Source organism: Otolemur garnettii, unplaced genomic scaffold, assembly GCF_000181295.1.
Source record: "Otolemur garnettii isolate 467f Iridium unplaced genomic scaffold, OtoGar3 scaffold00112, whole genome shotgun sequence".
NCBI classification, from domain to species: domain Eukaryota; kingdom Metazoa; phylum Chordata; class Mammalia; order Primates; family Galagidae; genus Otolemur; species Otolemur garnettii.
In genome coordinates this window covers 3,028,367-3,043,374 of record NW_003852507.1, presented here as the reverse complement: position 1 = coordinate 3,043,374, position 15,008 = coordinate 3,028,367, and the positions used below count along the sequence as shown (strand labels likewise).

Here is a 15,008-nt window from a genome sequence, read left to right as displayed (position 1 = left end):
CGTTTTAAAGCAATAACTGAGAAAATGACATGAAGGCTGTGTTGACCAGTTTGATGGAAGTATTTCAGATTGCATGTGAAAACCCTACACTGTACCCCAGAAGTGCATTAATGTACATAGTTATCATTCAATAAAAAAAAATTTAAATAAATAAATAAATAAATAAAAATAAAAATCTATTAAAGTATAGATTTTCAGAGATGGGGTCTTGCTCTGGCTCAGGCTGATTTCGAACCTGTAAGCTCTGGCAATCCACACTCCTCAGCCTCCGGGAGTGCTGAGTATTCACTATACTATACTTTCATAAAAAACATGTAACAAACAATTTTACAAAATATCAAAACCTAAAGAAAAAACATTTGTCCTATCCAAATAAATATACTGAGCAACTCATTAAACAAACACTTATTTCCCAGAAATATGTACATATATTTCATATACTCAACATTGTAAGATGTATCGTTTGATGTCCCAAAAAGAATGAAAAACCCACTACCAAGTGTATAATGCCATACAAAGACACACCCCTAATTTCAGAGAAATTTCAAGAGAAGAGTCAAAATAAGTGCTTCTTAGAATCGATGAAATATGTATTATGTAGGCAATCTCTGTATTTAACTGTTTAATTATAAATTTTGCTTTTTCTTTTAGTGGCATTCCATCTTCTCAAGTTACAGAATGCATGCATTTTACCTGAAGAACATTCATGAAACAGAGAACTCTTTCAGAAAGACTAAATCATGGGAAATGATACAAATGGGAAATGTTTCAAATACAGAGATACTATGATGAACTAAAATAATTATATATGTTGCTAAAAACTTAACATTATATGCTAAATCTAATATTACCTTTCTAGTCTTACAAAATCTCTTTTCCTTTAAAAACACACAAACATCTCTACTTTTGAAATGGATACATTTATATGGGCATATATGCAAATATAGAGATAGAAGACTATATAGCATCTACGCACCCATACTAAAAATGTCCAAGCAAAGAGCTGTCATTTAAAGTTAAAAACTGGAGCAGCATATCTACAACACATATCAACTATTGTCAACGCTTAAGTGTGGGGAATGCATTTGTTATTACATTCAAGAAGAAAAAAACTAAAGGTTTTTGATCCTCAAAGGGGAAGAACAGCTATTTAATGTACACATTTATACTTAAGAATGTCACTTCAGAAGACAACGAAACTTACAAATGTTATTTGCTTTTATATTTGTAAGGAAAATACGTTACTGAATGTATTTAATGAAATTTTGGTTTTAGTGTTCTCATGAAACTATTTTTTTTTATCATTTTAATTTGAAGTATTTCACCTGGATCAAAGGGAAATTTTCATTGAACAAGTAATTTGCTATGACGTATTTAACAAAGTGTAACAAACTCTTCTTCCTTGATGCAGTCATTGCATAGGAAGATAAGATCAGAGAATGATTAGCAGATATAAGAATTACCTTTTATTTAGTCATCACTTCCAAAAAGGTAAACAGAACCACCTGCCACATAAGGACACTTCAGTCAATGACAGACCACATATGCAAAGGTGGTGGTCTCCTAAGATTCCAAGTTAAATACCTCTTGCCTAGTGATGTCACAGCCATTGTAACACCTTCACACAATGCACTACTCATGTATTTGTGTTGATGCTGGTGTGAATAAACCTAATGCATTGCCAGTCATATAAAAGTACAGTACATACAATTATGCACAGCATATGATACTTGATAATGATAAAAACAATTATGTTACTGGCTTATGTATTCACTATACTATACTTTTTATTATTCCAGAGTGTACCTCTACTTATTAAAAGAAAAGTTAACTGGGCAGTACCTGCGGCTCAGTGGGTAGGGTGCCAGCCCCATATACCGAGGGTGGCGAGTTTGAACCTGGCCTTGGCCAAACTGCAACAAAAAATAGCCAGGCATTGTGGCGGGGGCCTGTAGTCCCAGCTACTCAGGAGGCTGAGGCAAGAGAATCACCTAAGGCCAAGAGCTGGAGGTTGCTGTGAGCTATGATGCCACAGCACTCTACCAAGAGTGACAAAGTGAGACTCTGCCTCTAAAAGAAAATTTTTTGTAAACTAAAGTTAACTGTAAAGTAGTCTCACTCACATAGGTCCTTCAGAAGAAGGCATTGTTACAGACAGCTCTGTTTTAATCCCTCAAGACCTTCCAGTGGGGTAAGATTTGAAGGGAAGACAGCCATGTCACAAGGTCATGATGATCCTAACCTTGTGTTCGCCTAGGCTAATGTGCATATGTCTTAGTAGTTTTGAACAAAAATTTGAAAAAAGTAAAAAACAAAAAGAAAAAGAAGATTACAAACCACTTGGAAAAAGCTTATAGAATACCAATATAAAGAAAAATAGTTTTGGTTTTCTTTCTTTCTTTTTTTTTTTTTTTTTTGAGACAGTACCTTAATGCTGTTGCCTGGGCTAGAGTACAATGCTGTTAACATAGCTCACTACAGTTTGAAAGTCCTGGGCACAAGCAATCCTCCCACCTTGGCCTCTCATGTAGCTGGGACTACAGGCACACAACACCATACCCAGCTAATTTTTTAATTTTTTTGGACAGATGCTATCTCCCTCTTTTGCCCAGGCTGGTCTCAAATTCCTGGCCTCAACCAATCCTCCCACTTTGGGCTCCCACAGAGCTAGATTACATAAGAGAGCCACAGAGGATGGCCAAGAAAAATATTTTTGTAGTTATAAAACGTGTAATAAGCTAAGTGCTTTTTACAAAAGTCAAAAATTTAAAAAAAATTTTAAAGTTAAAACATTACAGTAAGTTAGCATGAATTTATTACTGAAGAAAGAAAATTTTTTATAAATTTAGTGTATTCTAAGTGTATAGCATTTATAAAAAGCCTACAATAGTCCACAGCAATGTCCTAGGCCTTCCATTCACTCACCACTCACTCACTCACTGACTCACAGAGCACGCATCTTGCACTTCTGCAAGCTTTAATTTACAGTAAGTGCCTTACACAGGTGTACTAGTTTTTATCCTTTAAACGCTATTTTTTTATGTTTAGATACACAAATACTTACCATTATGTTACCACTGCCTACAATATTCAGTATAGTAACAAGCTGTACAGGTTTGTAGCACAGAAGCAATAGGCTATACCATACAGCCTAGGTGTAGAGCAGCCACACCATCTAGGTTTGTGAAAGAACATTCTATGATGGTTGCATGATGATGAAATAACCTAGAGGTGCACTTGTTAGAATGTATCCCTGTCTTTAAGCAGGGTATGATTGTATTAGTTTAATTATGTCATCGTAAATCTCAGGTATCAGTGTGCAAATTTTGTTCTAGCATGGCTATTGAATATGAAACGTAAGACCCGAAAAATTCACTTAATAAATTTACTTAAAATTTACACCTTTTAATTTCAGAACAATTAGTGGGATATATGTATATAGTCAGGAACAACTTGCTAAGAAGAAATTTATTTCTTAATTAGAATTTTAACCAAAAAATTACTCATTTATTAATTTATCTTCCATATTGCAGATATTATTAGGACTCCAAGGTGGTATATATGATCTGGCCAAAGTAGAGAGGCAGTCATGCCTGGGAAGAAATTCATGAACCAGAGTCTTCAAGTATCTTAGAAGGGCTTGAACCACGTTAACATGACTAAGAACAAATGACCTGAATTACAGGTGTGCAAGAAGTACTTGCTGAAAAAGAATCCACTTTAAGATGAAAATGTTCAGAAATCATTGTGAAAACTTCTAAACTCTATTATTGACACACTTGAATTTTATGAAAGCAGATCTTAGTTTTGAAATAGTAAATGATTAGTACAAATAATGAGACAAACATTTCAAATTTTAAAAAATAATACAAGAGTACAAAGAAGGAAAAGCTATGGTTCAAAGTTTCCATAAAAAAGGCCTAAGAGTTTACATAACTAAAACTTAAATATAAAAAATAATACAATCTTAGGTAGTATAAATAGAAACATGGCATCTGAACACAGCAGGTTGATAGGTTTTATCAATTACTACACCACATCTGCAACACTAATATCTGACCTAAGTATGTCGTTTTAACTTCAAAAAAAGGTTAAGTTGGTCTTTCCAGAAGAAAAGCAAATTGGACAAAGGAGGGTTTTGAAACTGGTCAAATAAAAATTTCATTTGTTCATTCAATAAATATGCACTGAGTGCCCAGTAAAATGCCAGGTGCTCTTCTGGGGACTAGGGATTCAGTGTTGAACCAGCCAGGCAAAGTTCCTCATTTTCATCAAGCTAACATGCTAAAAAGGGAAGACAATTAAAGAAGCTGACAGGGGCAGCGCCTGTGGCTCAATATACCGCTGGTGGTAGGTTCAAACCCAGCCCTGGCTGAACTGCAACAAAAAAATAGCTGGGTGTTGTGGGGGGCGCCTATAGTCCCAGCTGCTCAGGAGGCTGAGGCAGAAGAATCGCCTAAGCCCAGGAGCTGGAGGTTGCTATGAGCTGTGATGCCACAGCACTCTACTGAGGGTAAGAAAGTGAGACTCTGTCTCTTTAAAAAAAAAAAAAAAGAGACACAGGTGGATTTTCTATCTGTCTGGACAATGTCAATAATCCCAAGCACTCAGAAAAAAAACAAAAAAAAAAAATACAGAAGCTGACAGAAACTGGACTGAAGGTCAAGAAACCTCAGTACTAACTCTAATTGATTACTGTCTAACCCTGTAACTATTTGTAATTCATTAACATTATTTGGTTCTTAGTTTCCTTAGCTACAAAAAAAAAAAAAACCAAACACATACACACACACACTTTTAAAGAAAAGCTGAAATAATAAAATCTCTTCCAAAGCTAAAATTATATAAAAAGTACCCTAAGAAGTAAAGAACTTTATTCAAATATTTGCAGGGCTACCTTGTAGAAGAATCAGAAGTGTCCCATAAAGCTCCAAAACAAAGAGGATCAATGATGGCTGGAAGTCACAGGGATATGACTCTATCTCGGTTGAAGAGAAAATTTTCAAATAATCAGCTCTTTCCAATATTTATCTGGTCTCCAAAATACAAAGTGGGCGTAAAGCTTTGAAACACAGATATCGTTTTACTTTTTTACAAAGTGAACTCCTTTGTTGCTACTTCTGCAGCAAGCTAAAGGCTCAGGTTTATCAGAGTCCCAAATCATCTGAGGCAATACAAATAAGGGACAATCCACTGAACATGCACAGTGGTTCTCAACTGGTGGAAATTCTTTCCACCAGGGGACATCCAGAAAATGTCTGGAGACTTCTGGGGTGTGAAAAGAGGGACTACTGGCATCTAGTGGGTGGAGGTCAGATATGTGGCTAAACATCTCACAAAGCATAAAACAGCCCTCTGCAACAAAGAAGTATCCAGTCCAAAATGTCAACAGTGCCAAAGTTGAGAAACTCTAACGTAATGTATGTTATCTCTAAATCATTTATTAGACAAATTCGCCTGTGTTTCCAGATTTTATGGCCATCTGTATTGAGTTCTTCATTAGGCATTTTCAAGCAAAAGCTTTAAGACTACTTTTGCTTGGAATCTCTGTAGGGGAAAAAATGCTGGGTCTATTTAGTTCATAAGCTTCCTTGGCATTAGTACTATGCTAGGCATATTTGTTATTTGCCAATTAACTCACCAAGTTAATAAAGGAGGAGATTTACCCTAAGATTTGCTCATTCTAAAAAATTATTCCACATTAAATTCGCTAATTATTTTCTCTGGCAAAAATATCAGCCAAAAATCTGTCCTTTAACCATTATGCACAAATTATACACACACACACAATTTCATATATACATACTCACATATAAATATGCAAATATAAACACCTTAAGAATGATTCTGAAAAACATATTGGTACTTTCAGAGAACTGGAAATAAAAATTAAATTTTTATCACAGGTGTCCTGGGACCAAAAAAAAGAAAATCCTCTCTAATTATAGCTTTTATAAAATAATGATCAGTATGATAAAAATGATCAGTATGATCAGCTACTTATTAGCTGATTCTGATAGCACTTAGAATCAGCTAATAGTAGGGCTACAAAGTAAAATAACTTGTAGATATAGACAATATCTTCAGACTACCAATTAGATTTTGCCCTTTTTCAAAATAATTTAGATTCTTTTTTTTCAGTCCATATGCATAAAACAGTGGGTAAACTGAATACAGAAGTTAAATAGGAAGTGAATAATAATTAACCTTCCACCAATTCCTATTACTGGAGGCCATTAATGTTTTACAAGAAAAGGTAGTAAATTTAAAAGAAATAGTTAAATGAAGTTCTAACTTCCCAGAAGATATTTAGAATGTATAAATAGGTCAAAAGATAATTTTTAAGTAATTTCAAGTAATTTTCTAAAAAATTTTTTAATGTTATCTAGTGAAATAACATTTAAATAGTTAATATTTATGTTTGCTTACAATTAACTTATTCCTATGTTGAATTTTTTTCAACTTATTTTAAAAAAGTACTTAGCATCATAAGAACGTAAACTAAAAAATAACTTTGTACTTTAAAGTTTATTTAATCAAGTATCATTGGCATAATCTTTGACCGCCATGATCTTTTGGCTATAATTTATTACACTAAATAATCCCAAAACACATGATACAGAAAAATTCTCTATCCGAACGTCTGAACAATCATTAGAAACAATTACTGACAAGTGAATGAGAGTGAATCACAACTGTATAAAACCAAACTATTTTATTGACTAAAGGAACTTAGAGAAAGGGTAGCATGCCAGGGAGGAAGCTGTTTAAATTATCTGCTAAGTGTGAAATGACAGTTTTAACAGATGAAACTAACAGGTGACATGCTATATCTTCATTTGAAATGACAAAATGTGACTACAATAGTAACTATACACAGAAAAGTCAAAGAAACTTTTTTGACTAAGGACTTTTCTGAGGTAGTTACAATGGGTCATACTTACAACCACAGAAGCCCACTGCCATGCAAAACAGTGACTGGTTGGCATCTGATCATGTGAGCGACAGCAGCCAATAAGAACAGAAAATAAGAAGCAGAAGACAAAGCACCACCAATCAATGTCAAGAGTTGCCATGTATATACTCTTGCTATACATAAATACCAAAGAAACAACTTACACGATGTGATAATTATCTATTTAAGTTGATTCCATGTGAGTTTTTTTTTATCCAGGGGTTTTGTTGGGTTTTTTTCTTGAGACAGTCTCACTCTGATGCCCAGGGTAGAGTGCTATGGTGTCAACCTAGCTCACAGCAACTTCAAACCCCTGGGTTCAAGTGATCCCCCTGCCTCAGCCTCCTGAGTGGCTGGGATGACAGGCGATCACCACAACACCCAGCTAATTTTTCTATTTTTAGCAGAGATGGGGTCTCACTCTTGCTCACATTGGTCTCGAAGGCCTGAGCTCAAGAGATCTTCCTGTCTCAGCCCCCCACAATGCTACGTTTATAGGCGTGAGCCACTACAACCAGCTCCATATGAGTTTTTAAATTCCACATTAAGAGTAATATGTTGGAATACCTAATTTGAAAATAATCTTCTTTTACTAAGTTTAGACACAGTTGAACTTCCAATATCAAAGTGCCTACCATTTTTAAACCCTGAAAGCATATTTGCTAAAATGTGAAATTTTTTTACTTTAAATAAAAATTCTAAATTTTATTCCTAATTTCCTATGTGTAATATTCAACATCCAAAAAGCTAAAATGTGCATTGTTAGTAACATTCACTTTAACCTAGAAGTCAGCTTCCCTTATTTATCCCCAGAAGGTTAGAAGCTAATCAAAATATTTTTAGTCATAAGTTGGAGGAAGAAGAAACTTTGAAAAGAAAAGGTGATATTCATTAAGACTTCATCAGCATTTTATGAAAAATTTTCTCTAAGAAAAAGAAGTTCAACTCACTGAAACAGTAGAAAACAAACATTAACTAGTATTCAACAATGTTGAATTAACTAGTATTCATACAACATAGTACAACATTTACAGGAGAAGAAGGACCCATTGGATTCTCTAATAAAAGCAGCAGTAATGGGATAAAGACACTAAAAATGTAATAGAAAGAAAGTGAGACCCAAAATTCACAAGTTCTCTTACCGGTGCCATTCGTATTGCTGGGTGTGCTCCACAGCCTTGTACTGCCTTATGCAGTGTTTCACCAAACATATTTCTAAGTTCAACTGAGTGACAATATACGGCATCAATCTTAGGCCACCAATCCAATGCAGACTGGAGGAAAAAAAAGACCATAAGGAAGAAAAAGTACAAAGTTATATGACTCTTATGCTCTGATTGCCCTTATGGTTTTGTTTTATTCTTGTTAGAAACTTTCTAAGATCATGCAAACAAACATCATGATTTCCAAAGTCTTCAAATGGTGTCTTTAATTCAAATACTAACCCATACATATTATATTTTAAAATATAATGAGCATAAGACAATTTGTCCACTTCACAAGCATATGTCTGTGAGACTCTCTGTTCTCACTGATAAGCTACTGAATTTGAAAAACAAAGTCCTTAGAGTTCATTGTATAAGCCAATCTTTTTGTTTTTTAAGTTTAATGTTTTGCACATTTGTAAAACACATGCATATATAACATTTCCCCCAGATAAGAATGCTATTATCACAGCTTTAAAAGAGATCAGTGGTCCAACACAATATTGAAAGAATATGTGGGAAACCATTACTTATATGCTTACAAACAACAATAATTGCAACATTAAATTTGCAAATGAGATAAAGCTATTAGTAAATCTATAATCTTAAATTGATATGCAAAGATGGCACAATACATGAGAGACTAACAATCACCATAAACAAAGACAAACTAATCCTAGCTAAGTATTTTATATACATATTTTCTATTTAAGTTTAACCAGTTCAGCTTTGATGTCTAGTTTTTAGTGTCTATTTTATTTGAAAGTGTCTAACTTTTACTTCAAAATCAATGAGCTGATATATTAGGAAAAAAATGACAATTATGAAAATCACTAACTCTATAAAGTTTGCCTATTAATACAAAAATGAATGGATGAATTTCACTACATACATACAGTATGCATAATACAGAACTTAAAATGTTTCCAATTTATAATAGTCTAAGAAACATCTGGAAGAACAACACAGAGTGTCCATAAAGTTTGTGTACAATATAAAATAGTTATTTTAAATAGTCCAAACATGAACTTTATGGACATCCTATATATTCAAATAGTAGATGAGAGGGTTTTAATAGCTATACATTCCTAGATTCTTTTTCATTCAAAACTAAGCTAATTAAAATCTCAACACTTAATGTCTGTCTTTATAATTCTCAGTATAGTTTGACTAGCATCAAGTTATATTATCCTAAACCAAAACTATGGATTACACACTCTATTTATTGGAAAGTAAAATAAAAAACCAATTTTTGATACCTAGTATGAATTTTTAAAACTCAACAATTTCTTTATTAAATCATTAACTGTGTACTTAATGAATTTATGGGGTACAATGTGCTGATTTTACATACAATTTGGAATGCTTACTTCAAACTGGTTACCATAGCCTTCACCTCACTTACTTAAGTATTGTGTTAAGACAGTGATACAATACATAGTTTGAATACGGAACTCCACTCAGAAAGAGATCCCAAAGCTAAGGAAAGAAATGTGTGTGTATATATATATGGGGGGGATATATATATATATATTTTTTTTTTTAATAGCATGGATGTTTATGCTTTTCCCTCAACTCTTTAAGCTAGTTACTATAAATGATCCCACATACTTTGTGCAATCTGATCATCTCATCTGCCCAAAGCAACCAATACAAACTTGATTTCCTTACATTTTAATATATTATATGGTTTAAGATAATATAACTTGATGCTATTTCCTTATATTTACTAAATTAGACAACTTGTATTCATCAGGTTAAAGTAACAAAAAGACAAACAATTGCAAAGTATATTGAGTGAAGGGCTCTCCTCATTTTAAAGACCTTATGAAATCTTGTCAGAAACTAATAAAGAGAAATACATCCCATATAACATCCTATCCAAATTACAGTGTCATTTCTGATAGCTTTTTTTTTTTTTGGAGCCAGAGCCTCAAGCTATCTTCCTGGGTCGAGTCCCGTGGCATCACAGCTCACAGCTCATAGCAACCTCCAACTCTTGGGCTCAAGTGAGTCTCCTGCCTCAGCCTCCCAAGTAGCTGGGACCACAGGCGCCCACCACAACACCTGGCTTTTTTTGGGTTGCAGCCATGATTGTTGTTTGGCAGGCCCATGCTGGATTTGAACCCGCCACCTTAGGTGTATGTGGCTAGCGCCTCAGCCACTTGAGCCACAGGCGCCAAGCCTCTGATAGCTCTTGAAACTGTATTATGATACCAGGTGTATCCTATAAATTAACTTTTTGCCTTAAGATTTAGTTATTTTAATAATTTTCGTTTTTCATAATACATTAATTCATTCATTTTAAAGTAAAAGATACATTTTCAAAAAGGTACTAAAAAATAGACACCTGGTAGTTAGTGAAAAATTTTAGTATTCTGAGCAGTTAAAAAATATGTCTTTTCTGAAAACCATTCAATTAAAGTATATTTATTCTTTTGTTTTGTTGAAAATACTGTTTATTGCCAAACAGCAATAATATAAGCAAATTATGTAGCAATTCCTCGAGATATTAAATAACCTTCAAATGCCTTGGAAATAATCCCTTCAACTACAACATCTCAGTAGAAAGAGACCATCTCATTCTCAATATATAAGCTATCCATAAGTAAACTACAATAAAATGCCGTAAGGAAAAAACTGAAATAAAGTACTATACCACCTACAGCATGTACCAGTGATGGTTAACTGGCTCATATATGTATATTACTTTTTAAATTTCCCAGTTATATATCTAATTTAATATCTATCTTAAGGAAGCATATAAAGATTGAGCATATGACACAGATCTTAAAACTGTAATGTGACTCTTATGGCATAGCATAGCAAAAAAGGTGACAGTGTTAAGTACCATTTTAGAAACTGCTAAAAACTTCCATTATATTAAAATTCAAATATACTTTAACACTTCCTAAGAAGAAACACTGGAATGTTTTTAGACTTAAATAGAGTACTTATCAACTGAGTATGAGTATGTTTTACAAAAGTAAAGTAACAGTCCAAAACCATTACTGCTTCTACATAAACCCTCCAAAACTCATCAGTAATACTTTTCCATTATTTAAGAATGTGGTAATTTTTTTAAATGTAAACTGGCTAAAAAAAACCTGGGAGAAGAGAACTTATGAGGTTCATTGAACCAAAAATCATTTTAAAAGGAATTTTAACACTATGAATGAATTTAAGATCAGGAGTCCTCTTAGAAAAATTTAATGTGATTTCAAGACATAAAATATTTCCATAATAAATGTCTTCAGTGAGATTGTGTAACAGTCAATCTCATAAATCTGCATATTTACTTTACAAATAGTCCTTTTTAGTCAAAAGTACTTCGGATTCATTGTCTATTAACCTCAAACTAAACAAAGGAAGAACCCTAAAAAGAAACAACTTACCAACCAATCTATAATGATTAAGTATCATTGGCTAAGGCATAATTTTAGAAGATGCTTTGACCTAATATAAGTATGTTCCTTCTCAAGCTGTTCCATTAAACACTTACTGATGCTTAATATTTAAAATCAGTCAATATCACTTTTCTTTGTAAAAACCAATTTTCATACTGACTTCACTTCTGAAACAAACTCCACCCTTCACACATGCAGTACTCATTAGAGAATAGGAGGATGCACAACCACTTCCACCAAGTACACTGAGGCATGCATGAAGTACCACTCCAGGCATGCTTGAAACCCAGAAAGAAGCAGCTCAGCCACTTACAGCAGTGCCAAGTCCATGCTTGAAAGTGCTCTATATATTCAATTATAGACAAAAATATTTCACAATTAAAGTAACTAGCCACAAAGTATCAAAAAGTATATTTTTGGCTTTATTAAATACAAATTTTAAGCATTTATGAAAAACTATCCACTCTAATAAATGGAATACATAAGACAAAGAGGAAACAATAATATTTCTGAATTACACATAAACCTGTGTAATTTTTTTTTTTTTTGATGGCCTCAAAAGTAAACCCTGAACCCACAATCTCCTGGCTCATTACACTGGCAAAAGTACAATAATTTTTTTAAAAAGTTTTTAATACAAACATACCTTATTTACAATCATACTGATTAAACTTTTCCTTTGGGAATAAAGAAAATTCAATGTTACTTCTATCTATATTTTAACTCAAGTGATCCTCAACTAAGGGATGTTATCATTGCCTCAGGCATTTGTTTGTCCGCTTATTTTTAATTCAACAGACTTACATGGCACAAGTTTTCTTTTTCTGTTACATACATGAATTGTACAATGCTGAAGTCAAGGCTTCCAGTGTTACCTGTCACCAGAGTAGTGCACATTGTACCTGACAGGTAGATTTTTCATCATTTATAGTGATTGGGGGTAGAGGGATGGAGCAAAACTGGCATTTAATGAAATGTAGTCCAGAAATGCTCACTGTCCTGCAATGTACAAGGCACAACAAAGAACTGCTCTCCAAAAATGCTACTAACACCCTGTTGAGAAAAACTCTTTTAAATGTTTTACTAAATAGCTTTCAGCAGTTATTTTTCCACTGCAGAAATTGATAAAATATGGGCAGCGTTTATTTTAATATATTCAAGGCAAATAGGAGACATTTTCAACTCACTAGCAATGGTTTTAAATAGAATTTGATTAAAAACAGGAAAATATACTAAGTTATCAATGATTAACACTCCTGGCTAGATGTGGTAGCTCATGCCTATAATCCTAGGTCTCTGGGAGGCCCAGGAAGATGGATTGCTTGAGCTCAACAGTTCAAGACCAACCTGAGTAGAGAGAGAGAGAGACCTCATCTCAAAAAATTAAAATAATGATCAACACTCCTTTTATGGGAGGAAAACAGGAAAAAGTTATCGAATTTACATATAATTGTGAATGTCTATCAATGATAAATGTGGAACTGTAGAAACCTGACAACCTTCAAAACATGGTCATTCGTAATGTTTACAATTAGAACAGAATTTAAAAATCTACAGTCCTAATCTGATAAGGTTTTGCTATCTTTCTATTTAAGGTAACCACATCAGAACTGAAGGTTTTGCAAGTATCTTTTAATGAGCTAACTTATTTTGTCTGGTAAGTTTTTATATCTTGTGAATGCCTCTTTTTAAGTGTGTTAATGTTTCATTTTGTTCTAGGAGAACTGAAAGGTACAGATATGGTCTCATCACTTTGTAAATGGACTACAAAGTGATGATTTTGGACTGCAACATAACTTTTATACCTTTTAACTTACATGGCAAGGTAACAAATTAATGTATCAAATGCTGTGAAAGAGCTAAGAGTGTTCAAGTAATATATGATGATTTAAAATTATTAAATTATGTTTTCAGTGGCATTATTCTCAAAGATGCCTATTTAAATAACATATTTTAGGCTTTGTATTTCCAAAAAATCTTATCAACTCCAGCTTTCTCAATAGGTCCCTCGGGTCAAGACTGACTATGAGAAATATAAATGTGTCTTAATTACCAGAGATAACCACGTGGGAGAAATGTTCCTATAACATCTAAATTTTCCTTAAAAAAACACACAAAGAAAGAAAAAGAATTTTTAGTAATTTAGCAATACCTTTTGGACTTACATTGGTGATGATTCGATGGAGCGAATTTACCAACACATAGTGAAATGTAGAAGGTGAATTCTGAGCCAGGCAGATCTACAGAGGAAAGAAAAGGCAGTAGATTATTATTCACTAACACATAGGAAGACAAAAAGAACAGCAAAGTTTTTAAAATATAAAATTTTCAAAGTCTTGAAACTAACATCAAATATATAATATTGATAACTATTGATAAGAGTATCTCTCTAGCCTTTTTACATTTATAAAGGATAACAGCATCAGTAAACACAGTTGGATAAAAACCAATGCTCTCACCTTAAAGTGCTGGTTGTTGTGAGGACTTATACGAAAGCAAGAAACAAGGCAGTCAATCATCAGATCCACATCTGCAGGCTGACTACCTCTTGAGAATGGTTTACTTGGATTAAAAAGTAGATTCTATAAAAAAATGCCAACAGAAAACAAAAGCCTTTAAATAGCAATACAGCATTTCTTTACTAATATGAAACTAACACCAACACATTACCTAGATACCCAAGTCTGTACACAATGCTAACTTAACAAAACTGGCTAATTCTGTGTCTTCTTTATATTCTCTGTCCACCTAGGCTAATGAACACAGTAATGACAAAAGCAGGTCCTATGAACTTCTTATCTATCAAAGATGATTCAGAACGTTAGTGTTAGCAATGATCACTGACATAATACTTAAACTAGAAAGTTACTTTGCTTTTAGTTTTCTTAAAGTTTATAGTAGAAAAATGATAAGCAAATTACCTTGAGATCAACCACCATGGACTGAACTAGCAGGAAAATGACAGAGTTATCTTCCCAGTTGATGTAAGTACTGGCTTTACAGAGTTTAACACAGGCAATTGCAGCACTTTCTGTCAGTTGCCTACTTCCTCCATGACCAGCAAGTGCTTTGCGCAGACTGTCCAGAAACAACTTCTACAGAATTTAAATACAGCAACTGAGTTAACATGAAATTTCTTCTATTTCAGATTTATATAATATAATAACAAATCAACAGCTTCTAAAACTCATACTATAAAGAATAAATAACGTATATTTGTGGTTTTCAATTTCATAATTGAAGTAGTTATCATTTAAACGTTTCTGAAATCCGAAAAACCAGCCTCTGTTCTCTGCTTGCTTTATTGAATTATTAAAGCAGTATAAGAAGCAGTCCTGGGTGGTGCCTGTAGCTCAGTGAGTGCCGACTATATACACCGAGGCTGGTGGGTTCGAGCTGAGCAATAATGACAACCAAAAAATAACCAGGTGTTCTGGCAGG

The 15,008-nt window shown here is 33.5% G+C and overlaps 1 protein-coding gene across 3 annotated transcripts in view; it reads right to left on the bottom strand.

Moving 5' to 3' along the window:
* The window catches only part of NF1 (neurofibromin 1), a 293,662-nt gene that overhangs the window by 190,492 nt on the left and 88,162 nt on the right, over positions 1-15,008 (bottom strand). For all 3 annotated transcript variants that reach the window (XM_003797210.3, XM_023517507.1, XM_023517506.1), the window contains exons 9-12: positions 14,489-14,662; positions 14,027-14,149; positions 13,733-13,807; positions 8,098-8,229 (exon numbers count right to left, since the gene is read on the bottom strand). In XM_003797210.3, the coding sequence (XP_003797258.1) occupies positions 8,098-8,229; positions 13,733-13,807; positions 14,027-14,149; positions 14,489-14,662 (504 nt within the window). The remainder of the gene's footprint in view (positions 1-8,097; positions 8,230-13,732; positions 13,808-14,026; positions 14,150-14,488; positions 14,663-15,008) is intronic.